General features: G+C 39.6%; 1 protein-coding gene across 1 annotated transcript in view; it reads left to right on the top strand.

The window, feature by feature from the left end:
• Positions 1-20,930, top strand: part of SYNE2 (spectrin repeat containing nuclear envelope protein 2) — a 1,750,628-nt gene that overhangs the window by 1,310,938 nt on the left and 418,760 nt on the right. The window contains exon 116 of the mRNA XM_086937933.1: positions 2,794-2,967. Coding sequence (XP_086794059.1) covers positions 2,794-2,967 — 174 coding nt within the window. The remainder of the gene's footprint in view (positions 1-2,793; positions 2,968-20,930) is intronic.

The raw sequence follows: 20,930 nt of genomic DNA, 5'->3' as shown, positions 1-20,930 counted from the left end.
CCATTCTCTGAAAAGAATTAAAAACCTCCTATCTCAAATTCATCTAAAAACAGCAACTCATTCTCACGTTATATTACAAATGGATTCAGCAATACTATTATCTTGCTGGCATCCCTCAAACATCTCTCACCCTGCTGAAAGTAAGGCTACACTCAACAGCCTGACTGGTCTCATCCGAAAAATGTGATCACATTAAACCTATCCTGAAAGATTCACACTGGTTACTAATGGAAGCAAGAGTAAAATAAAACATTGTCTATAAAACCATCCATTTTAAAGGACCATCTTATCTCACAGGCTTGAAATACCTAAATTCAAGACAACTTTTGTTATGAAGAGCTCCTTCTCAGGGATAGACACTAATGTATGGTGGTCTCTAATGTCTCATGCTGCACCCACTACCTTATACTTTAAGAAAGCTCTTAAAATATGTTTTTTTTCACCCAGATTTAAATTAAAACACTTATTCTTCTACTGTATCTTATTACTCAGTTTGCTTTATTGACTTAACGTGTTCCCCTTTTATCCTGTGTCTCCATTTTCTTAAATATTCCCGTCCTTTTAAGCTACCGTTCATTGTTTTTTACTGTCTCATGTAAGACCACAAATACCAATTGGTGCAGTCCATGGTTTATAAAATTGGAAAAAAAGGAAAAAGTAACAGTGCATGTATATTGGTAGGAGCTACTTGTGTGTGCATATATGGAATACAAATTGTATTAAAAAAGCATAATTGTTCACAATGCCGCAGAAGAAGCTATCCCTGAACAGATCTAGAATGCTGAGTGCCCCATTAGTCATACTTTGTTCATTTATTGACTGCGAAGGACAAGTTGCCTAGCCCAGTCTTATACAGGAAAAGTAGTTGTTTCATTAATAGAGCAATATGCTGATATCCAAAACAGAGCTAAAATATCAATGCATTGCTCGATTAAAAAGATCAGACTTGAGGTCTTAACAGCTTGAAAGAACTAAACAGTAGTCCAACCTGCCGGATACATAAGAATGTTTTCCAAGGCGTTCTGTTTAGGTCCCACAAGATACCACAATCCACTGTTGGGTACCAGTGACATATTCTTAAACTTTTAAGAAACAAAGACGTATGGGTGCTGTGTATCTATCCAATGTTCTCACACATCTTCATACACACAAACTGTTCACCTATCTAGCTTAACATAGTTTCTATATTGTATTTTTAGGCGCAAACTTGTTTGATGTTCTTCTGCTGGGATTTTGTGACAGCCAGTGCTTTCCCCCTTATTATGGGGGACACAAAACACTGAACTTCACAATCTTTGGCATTGCCTTGCCTTGCCTTACATAACTCCATAGGTCCTTCAAGGCATTTATTCCCCTTACCACTATATTTAGAGAGGTTGCGCTAGAAGGCCTATTTCACCTATTTAGCAGCCATCATGTGATGGGGTTCTGGCCTGTAGTCAGCAGTGTTGTTTGATAGTGATCAGAATAGGGGGCTGTCCCTTTCTAAGTCTTCCTTTGCCTGTCAAGAGGGAAGCTCCTTCAGCTCGTTAAGCTCCACAAGTGTGCTAGTAATGTATGTGGGAACTAAAACTTCCTTTATCTCATGTAAGATATACCATCAACAGTAAATTTATGTTTACCAATATTATTGCAATTTGTAATTATGCATTATTACAGCACAACATAATTACTACTAGTTGTGTACACCCTGAGGGGTATATACCTCGAGGCAGTTTAAACTTTACTTTTGAGCAGCAAAGTTGACCACTAGATGTCATAAATAATGGCAGTTTATAATATATTGGCATTGCTGGAGTAGGTTTAGGGTCCTGCAATTAAAAAAAACATTCTTCCATTATAGTGACCGCATATATTCAGAACTTCATATCTTGGACTTATGTGTTTAGACCATTTTAAGGCTAGCACAAAGTTGATCATGTTTTAGGTGGTAAATGTAATCATTTATACCCAGTAATTCACAGTTTCAGTTTGGGATGCCATTGGTACACCATTACCATTCCCAGTAATAAATTTGCCTTTGGTGGTAATCCTACTGTCTTTGATAATCCAGCTGAAGGTACCAAAAGGTAGCATTTTTTCCTTCTACAATAACTTCATTTACTGTCTGGGATTGGATTGCATAGGGCTGAAGTCACAGTTATACATTTTGGCATTTAGACAAGAAGGATGAGCCGAAGTTATCTTGGTCATTCAGCAATTAGAATGTGCGTTCCTATGGCGTTATCACTCCCATTGTCCTTTAACAGTTCAACAATTTTCAGTTTTTTACTCAGAACAAGAACTAAGCAGATCATCTTTACTATCAGTAATTCAAAGTATAGATCTCTGTAACAAATAGCAACGAAGTTGGGATGACATTACTTTTTTCCAAGGATCCTTCTCAAAGTTCTCTGCTCTTACCTCAGAGTAAGACATTACCTCAAAGTAAGGCCTGGGTTCACCACTTGTATGGAAACTCCACTCACAATTAAGTAGTGTCAAATATCCTGGCTCTTCCAGGGCTGAAGAATCCTGTAGTAGATTAATGGCCACAATGATTATCCACATTTTAGACAGTTACAAAAGTTAGGTCTTCAAGAAATAATGTAACCTTTACAATTGCAGAAGCAGTTACTGCTGATGTACTATGAAAAAAACACTAATCATAACATTTTTCATGCTTTGTATTGTGTGCCAATTGCCTGCATGCCATTATTCACTGTCATTGACTGTTTAAATCTTATATCCTCTGGCAGCATTGTATCTAATAAACATTTTAATATAAATTAATCCTTTCCTTCTTTGTCTCAGGATTTTTTTCACAAACTTGGCCACCACATACTTCTGATGCAGACATATTCCAAGAGGATTCCCCATTCGTTTCTAAGGAAAGGAGAGGCAATCCGGACAGAGTTGGTGAAAGAAAGTACCTTGCTTCAGCAGCACGCTGCCCAGTATGGTGCTCATTTGGAAAATCTGTTAAAGGTATACCTCTTTGCCCTAATCCTCCCAGCTTCATAACTCCCTGAAAATGCCCTCCCCTTGGCTTGTATTGCTATTGTAAATTGGACTCTTAAAATTTGGGTTAAAAGTCACAAAACTGTTAGGTGGTGTATTTTCACGGGACTATGCCTAAGTGTATAAGAAGTATACCTAATGGATTTGTTTGGTGCTAACGCTCTGCCATTTATGTCCCATTGAAATGGACTGCAGCCGATTCCTGGTTTTGAAGGTGACAAAAAGGAACTACAATAAGGGTGATAACAGGTTTTAGTGACTGTATAATTAATTGGTTAGTTGTATAATACAAATTTTGGGCTTTTTAGTATGTTCTAGGATGATTTTTACCCAGTCAAAAAGGCTGAACCTCAGCTGGGATTAGATGTACCATATCTAAGAGAAAACTATTTATCTCATGATTTTCTTTTGGAATGTTACAGAAGGTGCCTCAGATGCTAAAATGAGGACACAATTTGTATAAATTCACAAATATCTTCCTCAGCCATGTGACAAAAAGTTCAGTGTGGAGACCAAAGCACATGATTCCAACAGCAGCAGCTGTTTGTTGATGTTCATTTGCAGTTTCATCACAGAGGTCTAATGAGCAATTAAAGCATAAATCTACTATATTCATAACAAATATTAGGCATGATTGAACGCCACATTGCTGAAATCCGAATCTCATATTCGAATGCCTACCCTTTGGAGGAGGCTGAAGTCAATGAACAAGATGGTTGGCTTCATTTTGACATCACAATTATGGTTAGTGCTCAAAAAAGCTCAAATGAGAGCATATGTTCTGTAAATTCTCATGTCTTCCTCATCTATTTCTGAAAAAAAGTCTGGCATGATGAGTGAAACTTCCAGTACATTCGGCACCCTGTGACTTTCATATTTGCTAATGTAGGCTCGCTACTTAGTTCTAATGAACAACTAGACTGCTACCATTCTGTATTCAAGATCAAAGTGATGTGCTTCTAAAAGTCATTTTGTTGGAGTAGCAGCAGTTGAATTTAAAGTTTTTCTTGTGGAACACTCTGAAGTAAATAAGCATTGAAGTGTTAATGCAGTTATGAAACCAGCTGTTTGAAATAAATATGAGAGAAATATGGGGTTTTAGTGATCTGGGGCATAATATATTTTTAAGGTGGCTCAACATATTTAAAGAGAGAACCCTACTGAAGTTCAGCATCCTTCTTCCATAAATGTTTATTGCAGCTACCAATCTTTTCTGTTACTTAATGCTTTCCTATTTTTAAAAAAGTAGCATTTTGTTAACCATTGCATTTTTTTAAGCTTCCATTTAAATTTATGTGAATAAAATGTTTTTAGATGTGCGGGAAGGTATTTGCAGAAACCTCTCATATTTAAAATAATTGAATATTTTTTTTCTGTAATGGATTGTGAGACCTTCTGAAAGAGTTGCTGTTTGCCCATTTATTTTTACTTTTTTCCCCACTTCCTCTTGTCTGTAGGTGCACCTCTATCCATGTATCTGCACTGGTGTCAAAATATGTTAAATTTAATTATAAAACACATTTAAAATTTAGGTTTATTGTCTATAATGTTTTTGTTATGTATTTAGCAGTTTTATATAGCACAAACGTTTGCCTGCATATCTTATTAACACCTGATTTCAATCTTAATGGAAACATATTCCCAAAACGTAAAATTGTAAATCAGACAGAGCAATGAGGCTCCTACTTTAAAACACAATCAAAACTGACGTAGACTACACAATGTTCAGACTCTGAACAATTTAAAGATCTATTAAAACAAAAAGAAAGTAAAGTTTTTCAGGACTTGTATATTTCAGGAACTTTTAGCGGCTGAGGTAGGAAACATTTTCAAGTACACAATCTGCCTTTTGACAAGAAAGTGAATGATTCTATAGTGGTCTCTTCCAGCAGCATGTCTCCTAGTGTAGGCACATTCTCAGAGCTGACTGAATATTCTAATTCTTTATTAGAAAGCTATGATCTTCCTAGGCAGCTGTTGTGGGAAGAAGGTGTAGTGATATGTCCATTGATAATGTAATGAGGCCTCCCATGTAGTAGCTATGAATGTCATGGGTCAATATCAACTTGCTAGTACCCAATCTAAATGCAGACTTTTTGATAGTGTACAGCTGTTTGACAACAGCAAAAAAAGTAATCAAAGCTACTAATGGTGCAACTTTATACCTGCAGTATATACAATGTTACTTTTTTAAAGGAAGTAAGCATACATGAGTTAGTGGTATGATATAACATCAAAATAATCCACTAAATGTATATAGAATACGTAGAAGGGAAACAACCAGCAGCACAAGCAACTAGTGTTTGAAGGGAGCTATGGGCACCAAACTCCAATCTATTTTTGGAAACAAATCTCAGCCCTTCCTCAAATTGATCATTATGCCTCAAGGCTCCTGAAGGAATAGACAGAGACAGTTGAAAAATTAAAAAGGCTTCACATCACAATCATAATATAATTATAAAGTGAACCCCTGCATCTTAACGCCCATTCAGTTTTCCATTCTGGATGTCTGCCACCCAAAGACAAGAATTGCCCCACCCTGCTCTCTGAACCTAACTCCCAGACTCTCAGCCACGCGACCATCCACTTTCTTAAGGTTCTATAAATGATATGAGCACCTACCACGTGCGTTACCACAGGTACTTTGTGAGCATGGGCAGTCTTGAGTCTTGCAGGATACAATATCAAGGCTACCATATTGAAACTTACAAATTCCTTTCTATGGTGCTGTAAGTCATGACGGTTGTCTCCTGTTTCTAAATTCAAGTCTGCAACAATAGGTGCACTAGTTCTCAAGTGAACTATGCTGTTCTTTTCAGTTACCACTTAATGAACATGCCCCTCTCCGCTACAGTCTGTCTTAGCCATGAATTTTCCATCTAGTCACAGCAGCCCAAATGACCTCACTGCACTTGCAGCTTCTCCTAAAAACATTACATTCTGCAAAAACCTTTGGAGCTAGTCAATCACGTTTTCTCCTTCTAGGTGAGATAAAAAATCCCAGAATAGGCAGATTGGCTTAATCGGTGTTGTTTAGTAGACAGTCCACTTAAGCCTTCAGTTTCCTAACTGGAATAATGGAGTGCACCGCTCCTTCGTTGGACTTTCCCATCACGGAGCGCTTCTGGTATCGATCAGACACCATTTTTTAAAAACATTTCCCACATTCTGGAGTTGGCACTGAGGCCTCTCTCCTTTTTCTCCAATTTAAGGCCTGATTAACATGTCATTAGGAAACTGTCCCAAACTAATCGGTTCCGGACTCGCTTCCAAGCGAATCAGATCCTGCGAGTCCGGATGACCGATTACAATACTTCCCAACATCGTTCGGTCGGACTCACATTGACTTAATTGGGAGCCTGTGTTCCGAACTAGAATGCAGGCTCCCCTTGAAACAAGCATTTGCAATGCAATAGGTCACGTATTTACGTGTGTTATGAGCTATTGACATTGTGCATGGACAATGCCTTTTTTGTTTTCGTTTTTAAAACATAAATAAAAGGCATTGTCATTTACAATGCCAATAGCTTAAAGTCACGTAAATGTGAGACCTATTGTATTAAAAATGTTGTTTTTTTGTGTCGTTGTCTGATGGCTTTGTTTCCCGCCCTCTCTCCTTTTTCACTGCACCGCAATTATGCTAGTATTACTTTATATGGACGTTTTATATGCTTTTTAATCAGTTTCCAAGTGCTGAATAAGAAATAGTTCAGCTGGCATTTGCCAGGGAAAGCGCAATGAGAGGTGAGAATGCAGAATCAATTAAAACTGTGTTTGAAAAGAAGTTCCTTTGCTCTGTCATTTAAATGCTTAAGATCTTAAGGCCGCGGAGGCGAGCGCGATCCGCCGCCACAGAAAAGGTCCACCAAAAGAGAAGGCTGTGTGTCCTGCTGACTAAAATTTATATTTTGGTTCTGAGACTAATGCTTTGTGGAAAACAATTAATGAATTAAGCAAAGAGGGATTTACGATAAGAGTGTGTTCTCTGGCACATGCGCTTGTAAACTAATATTGTTAGGCATCATAGAAAACATTTTGGGTAGTTCACAAAATTCCTGACAGGCCACAAATACTAAAGTTGAAAACTGTACAAAGAAGCCTTCACTGAGTACACTACGACCAGAGCTGGCGACTTTGGAGATGGGGAACCGAGATTGGAGTCTCGGTGTCAGTTAAGCTGCTGAGGCGGAGCTTGTGCAGTATTGTTCAGGACATTTAATTCAGGGGCAGAGGGAGGCAGAAGCGCACACGTGGGGGGATGCAAATTAAATAAATATACAAGCGCGGCCGCTGAAGTGAGCGGACTGCACTGCAAATTAATTAAATAAACAAGCGCGGCCGCTAAAGTGAAAGCAGACAGCGCATTATGCAAATTATTAAGTAAATAAGCGCGGCCGCTGAAGTGAAAGGGGACCATGCTGCAAATAAATAAATAAAAAAAAATAGTGCTCACAGCCAAGATAGTGCAGATTGTGTAACTTGAGGAGTAAAAGGCCCATTCCTTATGGGCAGTAACAAATGGAGACAAGGCGGTATCAAGGAGGGACTTACAAGCCTATTTACCAATCAGAAGCCAGCATTTAAGAAGGATAATAAATTTGGGCGAAGAGTGGGCAAAGCTTCTAGTGCATACCCTAATAAAGCATGCCTCGCAGAGCGAGCAGTGCATTCGCGCTGCCGCTAGGCTCGACCTAAAAAAGAGTATATTTTTATGAATTTTTTTAGGCTTTAATGAGCAAAATCCACTGGAGGGTTCCTGCAATACATATTTTAGACAATATAAATACTTTTAAATGCAACCACAAATAAGCATTGGTCAACAAAACCTTTGTAAACTTTTAAAAGGTTTGAACAGTTACTTTGTCTACTCTGGCCTGGGCTCGGTGACCAAATCCAGCAGGACAGAGGTCTAGGAGGCCAGAGAGGAGATTGTGGACAGTTACAGGGCCACCAGATCATTGTTGGAGCAAGATTCCAACTTTATCAAGGACAACCACCGTAGACTAACAGAATGGTCCACCAAAGATATTGGGGTCGTCCCACAAAGTCCTATACATTGCAGTAGCAGACCAGCCAATGCTGGGCTACTGATTGGTCTGCACCGTGATTGAAGCCAAATCTTTTATTGATGGCTAGTGTCCCTTGGGTGAGACAAATCCAGGCTTGGACAGCAATCCCGGATCAGGCAGACTCGAGTGCAGGTTTTGGCTATTTTTTGTCTTGCAAGTCCGACGACTGGTAGTGGCAAAACTTCAGTGGTGGCTACCACTTTGTCAGTTTGGGCAACTTCAGCTCTTGTGTCGTTTGATCCGGCTTCAGGGGATCAGCCGACTGATCCTTGAATTCACTGTTGTGGGTGAAGGCAAGAAACCACATTTTTGCCCCTGGTAAAGAGCAGTCCCATTCTCACTGGCCCAAAAGTGCAGCTGGTGCAGTCCTCTCAGCAGTTCAGCTTCTCTGTGCGGGTTAAGGACAGCAAGGCAACCCTTCTTTGGTCCTCTCCGATTCCAGCGTGATCTGAGGTTCAGTGTGCCAGACGTGCCATATGTTTCCCAGGAAAGTGCTCTGAGGCGCCATGCGGTCACTAGCAATTGTCTACTGTGTCTCCTCCTACGTAGTGATGAAGTTTCTGTGATGTGTGGCACCTGGCTAACCCAGAGTGCCATGTTCTTGCCCCTTTCAAGATGGCATGACCCTTTCTCGGTCGTGAGAGCTTGGTAGCCCACCTTAGGTGTGTTGCTAACAGAGGGCTACAACCCTACTGTATAACCGGTTTGGGGGTGAGTTTTCCCTCTTTGGCCCTGCCTTCATTTCGTCTGCAGGAACAATAGGCATCCTGTTCCGCACCTTCACCTTTGAAGATCCCCTTTTGGCTAAGTCCCGAATGGACATCCAGTGGGAAGAGGTGACACCTCTCTCCGAAGCTACTGTCTTTGTTCCTGGGCTGGGGAGTCATTCCCAGGTCTCCCCAGGTTGTCAGAAAGCTGTCTGCAGTGTCAGGGCCTTTGAGAGGCCGCTGAAGTACAGAGTGGCAACTTTCTAAACGTTGTCTACCTTTATAAGTAAATACAATAACACTAATAGGGCAACCCAATATTCCCAAGGAACTGGGTATAATCAATAACACAACAAAAAATTGTTCCTAAAGAAATTACTTCACGTTATTTAAATTTTTAGATTCATCACAACAGTGAACAAAATTATACAATACTCAAGAGACTATTATCAAAAAACAATGTCTTTTTATAGATTTTTATATAAGATATATAAACATATCCTATTTCATTGGCATAGGTATAAATCCATATGTCCATTCATGTACAGCAACTTAAATATATACTGCTACCCAGTTTTTAACATGTACCTTTATAAGTGGCATAAAAGTCGAATTGACCATCAAGTTGCATTCAATGTAATAATTAAATTGATACCTTACATGACCCAGTTAGATAGTCCCATTCAGAAGTTATCAGGGTTGGGATGCCAATCGGGAAACCTGTACTAATGGGGCTACTAACTTTATCCACAGCAGAACGACAATTTGGAAGTGCAGCTGTTAAGACATTTGAAAAATACAGTTCCCTGCCATAGGGCTCTATAGTCCTTTAGGAGAGACTTACCTATATTGTTATAGGGTGGCTTTGCCACTGGTGGTAATGGCAAAGTCAAACTGGCAGTGTAAAACACTTCATTTACAGTCTGCAGTGGCAGACTGGGAGCAATTTTGTACCATGTCACACACAGTTGGCACAAACAATGCTGCAGCCCTGGGTGGACGCTCTGCCTTACATGCCCTAGGTACCATGTACAAGGGACTTATAAGTAGGTTTATCAATGCCAATTTGGGGTATCCAATTCGACATACAATTTGTATAGTGTAACAGTAGCACTTATGTCTGTTTAGCAGGCCTCAGTGCACTCTTCGAAGTTGAAAAACCAGCAGCATCAGTCCAGAAAGTGGAGGATGAACATGAAAAAAGAGACACTTCCTTACAGTTTTTAGTAACCAATCAATAATTTTTTTAAAACTTGTATTGCATTCGAGCTACAGGTCTCCAGAAAGTAATTACACCTCATTTAAAAGACTTTAATGTCCTGGATAATTACTGTAGCCAAGGTTGGCACATTTTTATGTTTCATTTGAGTAGAAGGGAGATTGCTTCTTTCCTTCCCGATCTTCCATCCCCCAATATAGATGCCAGGCAAACTTCTTACAATCGCGTCACATCAGTCGGTTAAAATAAGTTACTTCAACTAAATTAGGCTACAACAGTATGCTTTCCATGGTTACACTTTATAGAATGATGCCTGAGGGAATGCCCATCTAGTTAATGGGCCCATCAAGTCCAACACATCCTACACACGGGCAACCCAGTAATTGATGTCTGTGCACTTAAACATCCTGTGGGCACTCCTGGTGAAACATGTGAATTTGTGAAGCAGAAAAGCGTCATTCAGAAATAGGCTGTGGCGTTATAGCTTCTAGATGGAAACGTCTCTTATTCCAACATGTTGATGCAATCATTGGCATAAATGGAAAAAGTATACCCAGGTATGCTACTAAAGATGTGACAACATACACTGCTTTTGTCGAAGCAAAGGCAGAAGGGGGCAACTTGGCTGGCAAGCCAAACCAACACTCTGATACACCGTTGTAGTGCATTTCACCAGCTGAAGTAGCACTGTGCCAAAGCAACAAAAGCTGATACATCTAGGACATATGTTCCTGCCTCATAAACAAAATATATATATATATTTGACCGTTAAACAGTAAGAGAACAGGTTGGGAAGAAGAAATATTTATAATTGCTTTTCTAATAAATAAAATAAGCACAGTACTACAAATAGCAAAGCATACATATGTTAGATTCATGTTGACATTTTCAGCAGTTTCTGATACACTGGTTGGTATGGTAAACATGTTAAGCCATCCTAATTACCCATTTACTACACATTTTATGGTTCTTCTTTTAAATGCCATGCTAGTAGACTACTAGCTGCCTACTGACATACTGACACATGTGTCACACGAATCTAAATTCTTCACACAGACAGTAAAGATATAAGTACTGAGTCACAAAGATTTTGCTGTGGCTAGCTGTTGTGGTACATCTAGTTTACTGCTGAGTTCCAAGAGTACGCAATGAGTAAAGCTGGATTGCTCTTTGCATTCAAAAGTCAGCAAGGAGTACTACAAAAGTAAAATATACATACTCGTAGCCTACGTATGGACTTGGCTGGTGGAGTAGAGACTGTCCTCTCATGCTACATACGCAGCTCCAATGCCTAGTGCTTTAAATGGAAAAATAGAAGTGCTGATACTCTGTACCAGAGTACCTGCTTGTTTCTGAGAAGTGCCGGGACTCTCCAGTTAAAAGAATAGCATTTCTCTTGAGAAGTGAAGATACTCTTCATCTCAAAATAAAAAAGTGCCGGTACTCTGTACCGGACAGTATCGGCCCATTTAAAGCACTGCCAATACCAGAACATGTTATTTCACTGTACTAAGATTTGTGCTGCCCCTGTGACTCCCCTTCGTCTCAGCACCTTCCAAATATTCCACTGAGGAATTGTCATTAGGGGCCAACCAGATGCACACGTTCCGGATCTGGATGCGTATTATATCAAAGCATAACTACATATCAGCATTTGCAGTCCTTTTACACTCTGGGCCCAAGTCATAAAGCTTATTTCCATTTTCCGATTTTTTTTATTTTTTTTGTACTCCCAGAGGTTTTGTGTTACAAGAGGCCCAAATTAAGAGTAACATTTAAAGTAAAAAATTAAAACTATTACATTTTTCGAATGAAAACAAAATGACAATGTGCGGAGTTAACAAAGAGGAACAAGCATTTGGGACCTTATATGCATTTAGCTATGCAGCACATTAGCCTGGGTACTGAAACATCTACTGTTCTTTAACATGGAGGGAAATTAAGCACCAAACTGCATGACACGCCAGGTATGGGATCACACGGAGAGAAATATTGCCTTTCAGTGGGAAATGGTATAAGCTAAAGCTATGTTTTTAATATAAAAGCAGGGCCTTCGGTGCTCATATCACTGAAAATACAACATTTGAAAAAAATATATTGTTGTCTACGGGTGCTCGTGGAAGACAATTACTATGGACTGGAATCTAGAGAATGCTAAAGTGATTCCGTTATTTTACTGACCTCTGCTGGTCGTTTTCTATCAAGTAAGGTAAATAGAGACAGTTGAACAGAAAAAAAGTCCCTAAGCGAAAGCAGACAAGTCCTAGGGCTGATCTCCAGAACCCACAAAGTATATACAAGAATGAGTATATACTAAAGTATATACTAAATATATACAAGAGGTCTCGAATGCTTGACCTAAAAATGCGCAGGGAGTTTTCAAGAGAGGTGGATTGTTACCAGACTTGTAAGCTCCCATTTTGTAATTCAAGGTATATAAAAAAAATGACATGCTTCTGGGAAAAATTGTGCTTGCAGCCAAATTTCATGAGACATCTTTTCAATGCAGCATTTGATCTAAATAACCTGTCATCAGAAAGGCAGATTATTAAAAATATAATAAAACAAATAAAAAGAGAAAAGAAAAGAAAAGAAGGAAGAAGGAAGATCACTTAAAAGTTTCCTTCTCATGAAAACAGTCTGAAGCGGTCTGTGAATCACTCCCTTTAGCGTTAAAAGCAACACATTAGGCTGATGTCTCACATGACACAGTATAGCTCTCTTTGAGATCTCGTTTCTGCCCTTGAATCGTCCTACGACTTGAATTAGTGATTGCTATCATAACAAGCAAGTTTGTTTTACCCAAGCACTAAACCAGGGCTTGAACCAAGCTTGCTGACACATTGGCCTTGCTCCCACATAAACTAGGCTGAGGCAGTCTGGAAACCAGTCTTAATCTGCTATCAGAAGCACAAATCAAAGGGAGGCCTGAAAGACCAAACCAAGAAACGCATAATTGAACTGATGAGCGTCCCACACCAGGTCACAAATACATATTTGCCTCTGAACCTACTTTTAAGCATAACAAACAAAAGCCAGCTATAACCAAAATGTTTCGGTATAGGCGAACGTTCCCTCTCATTATCCCATCGTTTACTTACCAAGCCCCCTCCTCCCTGCCCAAAACACACTTCCTATATACAGACAATTGGAACTTCCAAAATAACTAACAGGTCCAAACACCCGGCACAAAGCTACAGAATAAACCACCATGAGGAATGGGGTTGAGTGAACACAACGTATTTCAAGCGTATGCAAGTTGAAAATAGCACCTAATGGAGGAGCAGCTAACAGCTGTTGGTGCTATACTGCACGTCCCCACTCACTTACTTAATACATTATTGCATACCTTTTATACAATCAGTATGGCACTGCACAAACCATTAAAAACAGGGACCCAATGCCAGAGGCAGCAGCATGAAGTAACGTCACTTTTTCTGTCTTTGAAATAAAAAAATGTAGGTCCAGCAATAGCGACGTACAGTAGGATGCGATAACCAATCGGTGCCACTGCACCAAATGTTGTCAAAAGGGCAAACTGTTACGGTAACAATGCTGTGACAAGCCCCTGACCCAACACTACAATCTTAAGCGTGATACTTCATAAGGTGAAGGAGTGCATGGTCAGGAAACTTACAACAGAAAAATGCAAACAGAATACAACATTCCCAGTGGTATTCCAGTAGAAAGAGGACACATAGCAAAAGCTACTATTGTTGCCAAGTGGATGACTCAGTTCACTACCGTCAAATGTGGCAACCCTACTGCACCGGAAGAGAAACAGTATTCACAGTGGTCAGGTCTAAAGACTACAAATAAATCTGCGACAGGAACCGAATGTGAATTAACGAAGTAGAAATACAGGTGGGCAATTTGGAGTGATGCTTCATTAAAGAATCCTGTCAAATTTAGTAGGATGACGTGAAGGTGCGTTAACAAGTCTCAAGACAGACAATAGAAAAAAAAAAATCAAAATCTGCTTGAATGGGGCTTCAAGTGGAGGGAAGGCCATCAACTGTTTTTCACTTTTATATCCTTTCTACATACGTGTACAAATGAGCCTTTGGTTTATACGTTCATGGGGCCTTGCCAAAATGGTAGTCTAACGCATACAGGATTGGTTTTACTTGGTGACTCGGTTGCAATCAACCAATTGCAAAGTGCTACCGCTGCTTGAAAATGCACCATGGAAATTACTGTTACATGCTGCTACAGGAGGAAAATGCTGGTTGATTCAAAAGTCTCAAATAAATCAGAGTACGGAAATGCATTCCTCATGATAAGGAGATGTTGGGGGATGTATTTCATAAGATTTAAATTAACAATTGATTATTATTATTAGGCAATTTTATAAAGCACACAGCTACCTATTTGGGGTTTCCTGTCTGATAGCACAACAGGTTGTGTCTTCTCCTAATCCTTTTAACTCAAAACAGTATGTCTTTGACTCAGAAAAGCCATTTCTTGAGCTGTTTTCTAAAGGTAGTCAGTGAAGTGCAGTTCCTGGGAGATTCTGGGAAGGTGTTCCACATCTTGGGGCCTTAATATATAAAGACGCGTCCCCATAACGTGTGAGTTTCAATCTGGGAACCACATGCTAGGGAAAGTCTACCAGACTTTAGTAGACGGGACGGATGGTAAGGCCTAGCAAATTCTTGAAGATATCTTGGGCTCATTCCTGACTTTTTTCTATACATGTAGCTCAAGCTTTTCAAGTGTATTCTCTTCTCCACCTTGAGCCATTGGCGTTCCTGCCAAAGGTTTTTGGCAATCTGAACTGCATTCTGGCTGCGAAATTCTGAACTCACTTGTAGCCATCTTATCGCATTGGTGTTTAAGCACCCAGAACGACTTCAGATTCCATCAAACCTTATCAATTCTTCCACTAATACAGCTGATATTCGTCTCATAAACATTCATACTCTGTCTTCACGTATTTTAATAGGCTCCCCACAAAACTCAACTAGTATCTGGCTTAGTGAACGAAACGTTTAGATTGTCATGTTCTAGAAAACAGTGGCGCTGAATTCTAATACTGTCAGACTGTGACCAACAAGTGTTAATTAACATCAATATGTTTACTATGTTCTTCAGGTTCCATTACGCTCACATGCTATTAAACGTTTGGTCAAATTATTTAAATTCAAGAAAAATTAAATGACACTCTGAATTCCATGATTGGCGTAGCATTGGACCCAGTGAAAAGATTGCCTCCTTCATCCAGAAATGCACTAGATTTTGAGCTCTGAACTGGAAAAGTTGCAGATTTGGCTTACAAATATATAACATAACACCTAAAAACGTCCAACACTTACAAGCATAAAGTCAGGGGTAGTCTAATGTTACCTCATTAGCATTTGGCAGCCCATGTTATTATGCTGCTAATGCGTCATAGCACTTAAGTGAATCTCATCGTATAGAGTTTATTCGTATAAACAATTCCCTTAAAATATATACATTTCAATCATAAACCTGAAGTGACTGAGGCCAAGTTTCAGTGTTCTTTACATTATGGTACGTGTAGTGAATTATAGTAGTTAAAGCACATACATTGTCCGTGGTAGAATATTTAGGTCTAAATCCATTTTGATTAACAGGAGGATGTTCACCTCCCTCTGCCCAAGCTAGTAGAAATGCCTGAAAGTGCTTGGCAAATATCTTGCCATTGGCATCTAACAGTGCAATAAGCCGATAACTGTTGGGTTCTAATTTTGGGCTTTTTTTTATATATCAGTTAAATGTAAGAGCCATTCTAAGTTGGTAGATCTTGAGAGCATGAAGAATTCTTGGTTAAAAAGCAATGGCAAGACATTGATCTATTTTTCTAAAGCTGATTTAATAACTGTGATTGGTATGGTGTTGGGCCAACGGCCTGAGAATCTCAGCTATTCCTTACGTGTTATTCTACAGCTTTAGAAGAAAGGGTAAAAGGCTCAAAATTCTTATCTCCAGATAAGGTCAACGTGGTGGCTGGAGTACTGCCGTAAAGAGATTTAATTAAGGATTCCCATTTGCCTCAATGTATAAGATACTCAGAGTTGTAACTACTTTGCTGCAGGCCTATTGTTATGAATGCCCAAATTGTGATTGCTCATGGTTTTGATTGTCATCTGTACAGCTAACCAGCTTTCCGCCTGGTGCTTTGCTCCTATTTGGTATATTCTCTTTTTATACTCTTGCTCTCTTCTTATATGGTCAGATTCAAACTTCATCTTTTTGCGGCCTGTAACCATTTCCTAAATATATTGTTTTCATTAAGAATCAGCCTATCAATATGATTGTGTCTTTGAATGACTGTTTTGAGGTTGACTGCAACAATTTTCATCTTGCGGCGATAAGCTGAGAGTCGCTCTCAGTACTGAAAGGACTGCATTTTTGGCCAAGATTTGCGTTAAGTGAGCTCTAAAGTTATTTTTCTTGATTACTCTTCTATGCCTTGTCTCTATGCTATCTTCCAACTGTTTCCCATTGTTATGCAAGCTAATGTCCAAAGAAACACTGAGGTTCATTGTCGCTCTCCGGCCTTTCAATAATTTGAAAATCTGAGTACAAGTGGATATTTGACATATGACACAAGTCAAAATGTAATCGGAGATTATGGAGTTGCCAGCAGACCTAAATGTAAAATCTAAAGGGTTGTGCTGACCTAAATATACCCTTTAATTGCTATAAGTCCATGATCCATAGTACATTTCCTGCCATATGAAATGTTGGTTTTCCTGAAGACCACCTGCCGGTGGAACATGACAAATATCATCCTTTTCTTCAAAACTCTTAGGGTTTCTTTATGCAAGCACGTTTGCATTGAAATCTCCTTTTAGAAGAAGGAAATCTGATGAAAAGTTGTTAAATAAAGCTTCAGTGATATATAGACATTCACTGCAGTAAAGGTGTTTTTGTTGCTGATCCAAAAGAAGTACCTACAAAATATTTTGGCATCTTAGTAACCTGATTATGAGAGAGTTTGAAATCATTCCGAGGTAGCACCGCAAGTTCTCCACTTGGTCTATCTCTGGCAGATTTGGTTGCTGGACTGTCAAATGTGCAATACTTTGATAGTTATCATTTGGTGTCTATCCAGGTTTCCTGCAAGTAAATGATATGGAACTGGTTAAAAAAACTTAGCAGGTCACCTCCACTTATTTTAAGTTGCCTGTTCACTCCAGCTATATTCCATGAGCATATTTTTAGTTCTCTTTGGCCCAAATACTTAAGTGAGGTTTAGTCACTAGAGAGACGTCTGGAGGCTAATAAACAGCACTCTAAGGGCCCGATGTAGGAGCCTTAATACCGGTCGGAAACGGCCGATTTCGGCCGTTTCCGACCGGTATTAGGCTTTTGGGATGTAGGGGACGTTTCATTTAAGAATCGGTAATTTTACTGATTCGGTAAATTTACCGATTCAGTAAAATACCGAATCGGTATTTTTACCGAATCGGTAAATTCCACATGTAGGTGGCACTGAAAACAGTGTCACAGGCCTTTAGGAGTCGGAATTTTACCACCCAATCCAATGGGGTGGTAAAATACCGAATCCAGGTGTGCATGCACATCTGTGCATGCACACCTGTGCCATGTGACACACAGACATGCCCTTAGGGCATGTATGTGTGCCACATGGCACACATGCCTGTAATTGGGGTGCCAGAGGGTGTCAAAGTGACACCCCCTGCACCCTTGCAAAATTCGGTATTTACCGATTTGGTAAATACCGATTCGGTAATGCCCATTGATTGCTATGGGCTTCAATGCCCATAGGAATCAATGGGCATTACCGATTCGGTATTTACCGAATCAGTAAATACCGATTCCTTCCGATTCGGTAATTAATTACCTACATCTGCCCTCCTCTTTTTTACCACTTCTTAAATACCGATTCGGTATGAATCGGTATTTAAGAAGTGGTAAAAAACATTTACCTACATCGGGCCCTAAGTGTTTTCCTGGATGGCCAAAGCTTATAGGTACTGCTCCTGATGGAAGGATAACTTCTCTTGCAGGTGAACTTCCTTGATGTTATTTTTACCTTTAAGTTGTCCACAACATTTCATGTGTTAGTGACCTAGTCCAATTTGTTTCCTGAGATGTTACTACTGAAGTGGGTGCAGTACTTGTGGGATATGAGTTTCTCAGGATGAGCAGATATGTATCCTGTTTAATTGATTTGAGTGTAATGCTCCAGTCAGCAAAATGATTTCCCTTCAACCAGATCGAGTTCGCAGTCTCGTGAGACCTCCCTGTTGTATGTATAATGTTAAATGAGGAGCATAGATTTTGCTTACATTCTATGCTCAATAAACCCCTTCAAGAGACGTCTTTTAGATCATCAATGGCAGATAACAATTTCAATATATTTTGGTGATTCAAAACATCATGTTTGCCTTCAGAATGATATTGTGGGCAAAAGTCAATTTGGCTACCCAAGTTAGCAGCTTGATTTTGACACACATCAGACTTAATCTTTGAGAATCCACAATTTGGATTGGAAAGAGTTTTTGTATTGTTAGTTCACAAAAGTTCAGAAGCATATCCAGGGTGTAGTAGATTTAAATGTTGTGCCCGTAGCTGTGATTTGGAGATGTGGTGTCTAGAGGACCCTGATAACTGCATCAATACCTATGCATCATAAATCATGCCCCCATCTTAGGTTAATGGGGTGATTTTTAAGCAGTTAACTAGTTCCTTAACTTCCTTGGCTACCTCTATAAAGATCACATTACCAGATTGATCTGGTGTTTCTTCTGATCCACCTGGCGGGTCTAGGTCTTTTTCATTGAGTACTTTCTGGGTAGTTCTTGGGCTTGATAAGGTCGGCTCCTTTTATCTAGAGGAATATGACTCTTTAATTCCATTCATGGATGATGACTTTTTGTGGCTAATTGTTACCAGTTTGTTCTTTAAATTAGCATTTTTACTTAAGTTTCTCAGCTTTTTAAGTCTCTGCTTACTTATATATTATTTAAACTCCTCATCATACTGGCCAGCCCAGGAGTCTTTCGGCATGAAATTATTAATATCAGCTTCATCATTAGGTGATCCCAGTAATTCTTAAATTTTCACCTTCTTCATTTCTGGGGGATTGATTTTATGTTTTGATATATTGGGGTCCTGCCTGGTTAACCTTAAAGAGGGTTTTCCTGAAGAATCACCGTCTCTCATTGAGATGTAAAATGAGTTAGTAGATGAAATGTCGCTAGCAACATTTCCACTTAAACTTTCCTTTATCAGTCATGGATTTACAAATCAAAGGGAGGCCTGAAAGACCAAACCAAGAAACGCATAATTGAACTGATGAGCGTCCCACACCAGGTCACAAATACATACTTGCCTCTGAACCTACTTTTAAGCATAACAAACAAAAGCCAGCTATAACCAAAATGTTTCGGTATAGGCGAACGTTCCCTCTCATTATCCCGTCGTTTCCTTACCAAGCCCCCCCTCCCTGCCCAAAACACACTTCCCATATACAGACAATTGGAACTTCCAAAATAACTAACAGGTCCAAACACCCGGCACAAAGCTACAGAATAAACCACCATGAGGAATGGGGTTGAGTGAACACAACATATGTCAAGCGTATGCAAGTTGAAAATAACACCTAATGGAGGAGCAGCTAACAGCTGTTGGTGCTATACTGCACGTCCCCACTCACTTACTTAATAGATTATTGCATACCTTTTATACAATCCGTATGGCACTGCACAAACCATTAAAAACAGGGACCCAATGCCAGACGCAGCAGCATGAAGTAACGTCACTTTTTCTGTCTTTGAAATAAAAAAATGTAGGTCCAGCAATAGCGACGTACAGTAGGATGCAATAACCAATCGGTGCCACTGCACCAAATGTTGTCAAAAGGGCAAACAGTTACGGTAACAATGCTGTGACAAACCCCTGACCCAACACTACAATCTTAAGCGTGATACTTCATAAGGTGAAGGAGTGCATGGTCAGGAAACTTACAACAGAAAAATGCAAACAGGATACAGCATTCCCAGTGGTATTCCAGTAGAAAGAGGACACATAGCAAAAGCTACTATTGCTGCCAAGTGGATGACTCAGTTCACTACCGTCATATGTGGCAACTCTACTGCACCGGACTAGAAACAGTATTCACAGTGGTCAGGTCTAAAGACTACAAATAAATCTGCGACAGGAACCGAATGTGAATTAACGAAGTAGAAATACAGGTGGGCAATTTGGAGTGATGCTTCATTAAAGAATCCTGTCAAATTTAGTAGGATGACGTAAAGGTGCGTTAACGAGTCTCAAGACAGACAATAGAAAAAAAAATCAAAATCTGCTTGAATGGGGCTTTAAGTGGAGGAAAGGCCATCAACTGTTTTTCACTTTTATATCCTTTCTACATACGTGTACAAATGAGCCTTTGGTTTATACGTTCATGGGGCCTTGCCAAAATGGTAGTCTAACGCATACGGGATTGGTTTTACTTGGTGACTCTGTTGCAATCAACTAATTGCAAAGTGCTACCGCTGCTCGAAAATGCACCATGGAAATTACTGTCACATGCTGCTAGAGGAGGAAAATGCTGGTTGATTCAAAAGTCTCAAATAAATCAGAGTACGGAAATGCATTCCTCATGATAAGGAGACGTTGGGGGATGTATTTCATAAGATTTAAATTAACAATTAATTATTATTATTAGGCAATTTTATAAAGCACACAGCTACCTACTTGGGGTTTCCTGTCTGATAGCACAACAGGTTAAGTCTTCTCCTAATCCTTTTAACTCAAAACAGTATGTCTTTGACTCAGAAAAGCCATGTCTTAAGCTGTTTTCTAAAGGTAGTCAGTGAAGTGCAGTTCCTGGGAGATTCTGGGAAGGTGTTCCACATCTTGTGGCCTTAATATATAAAGGAGCGTCCCCATAGCGTGTGAGTTTCACTCTGGGAACCACATGCTAGGGAAAGTCTA

This window comes from Lissotriton vulgaris, chromosome 9, assembly GCF_964263255.1.
Source record: "Lissotriton vulgaris chromosome 9, aLisVul1.2, whole genome shotgun sequence".
NCBI lineage: Eukaryota > Metazoa > Chordata > Amphibia > Caudata > Salamandridae > Lissotriton > Lissotriton vulgaris.
Note: the sequence above shows the minus strand (reverse complement) of the source record. Positions and strands in the feature narration are given on the sequence as shown.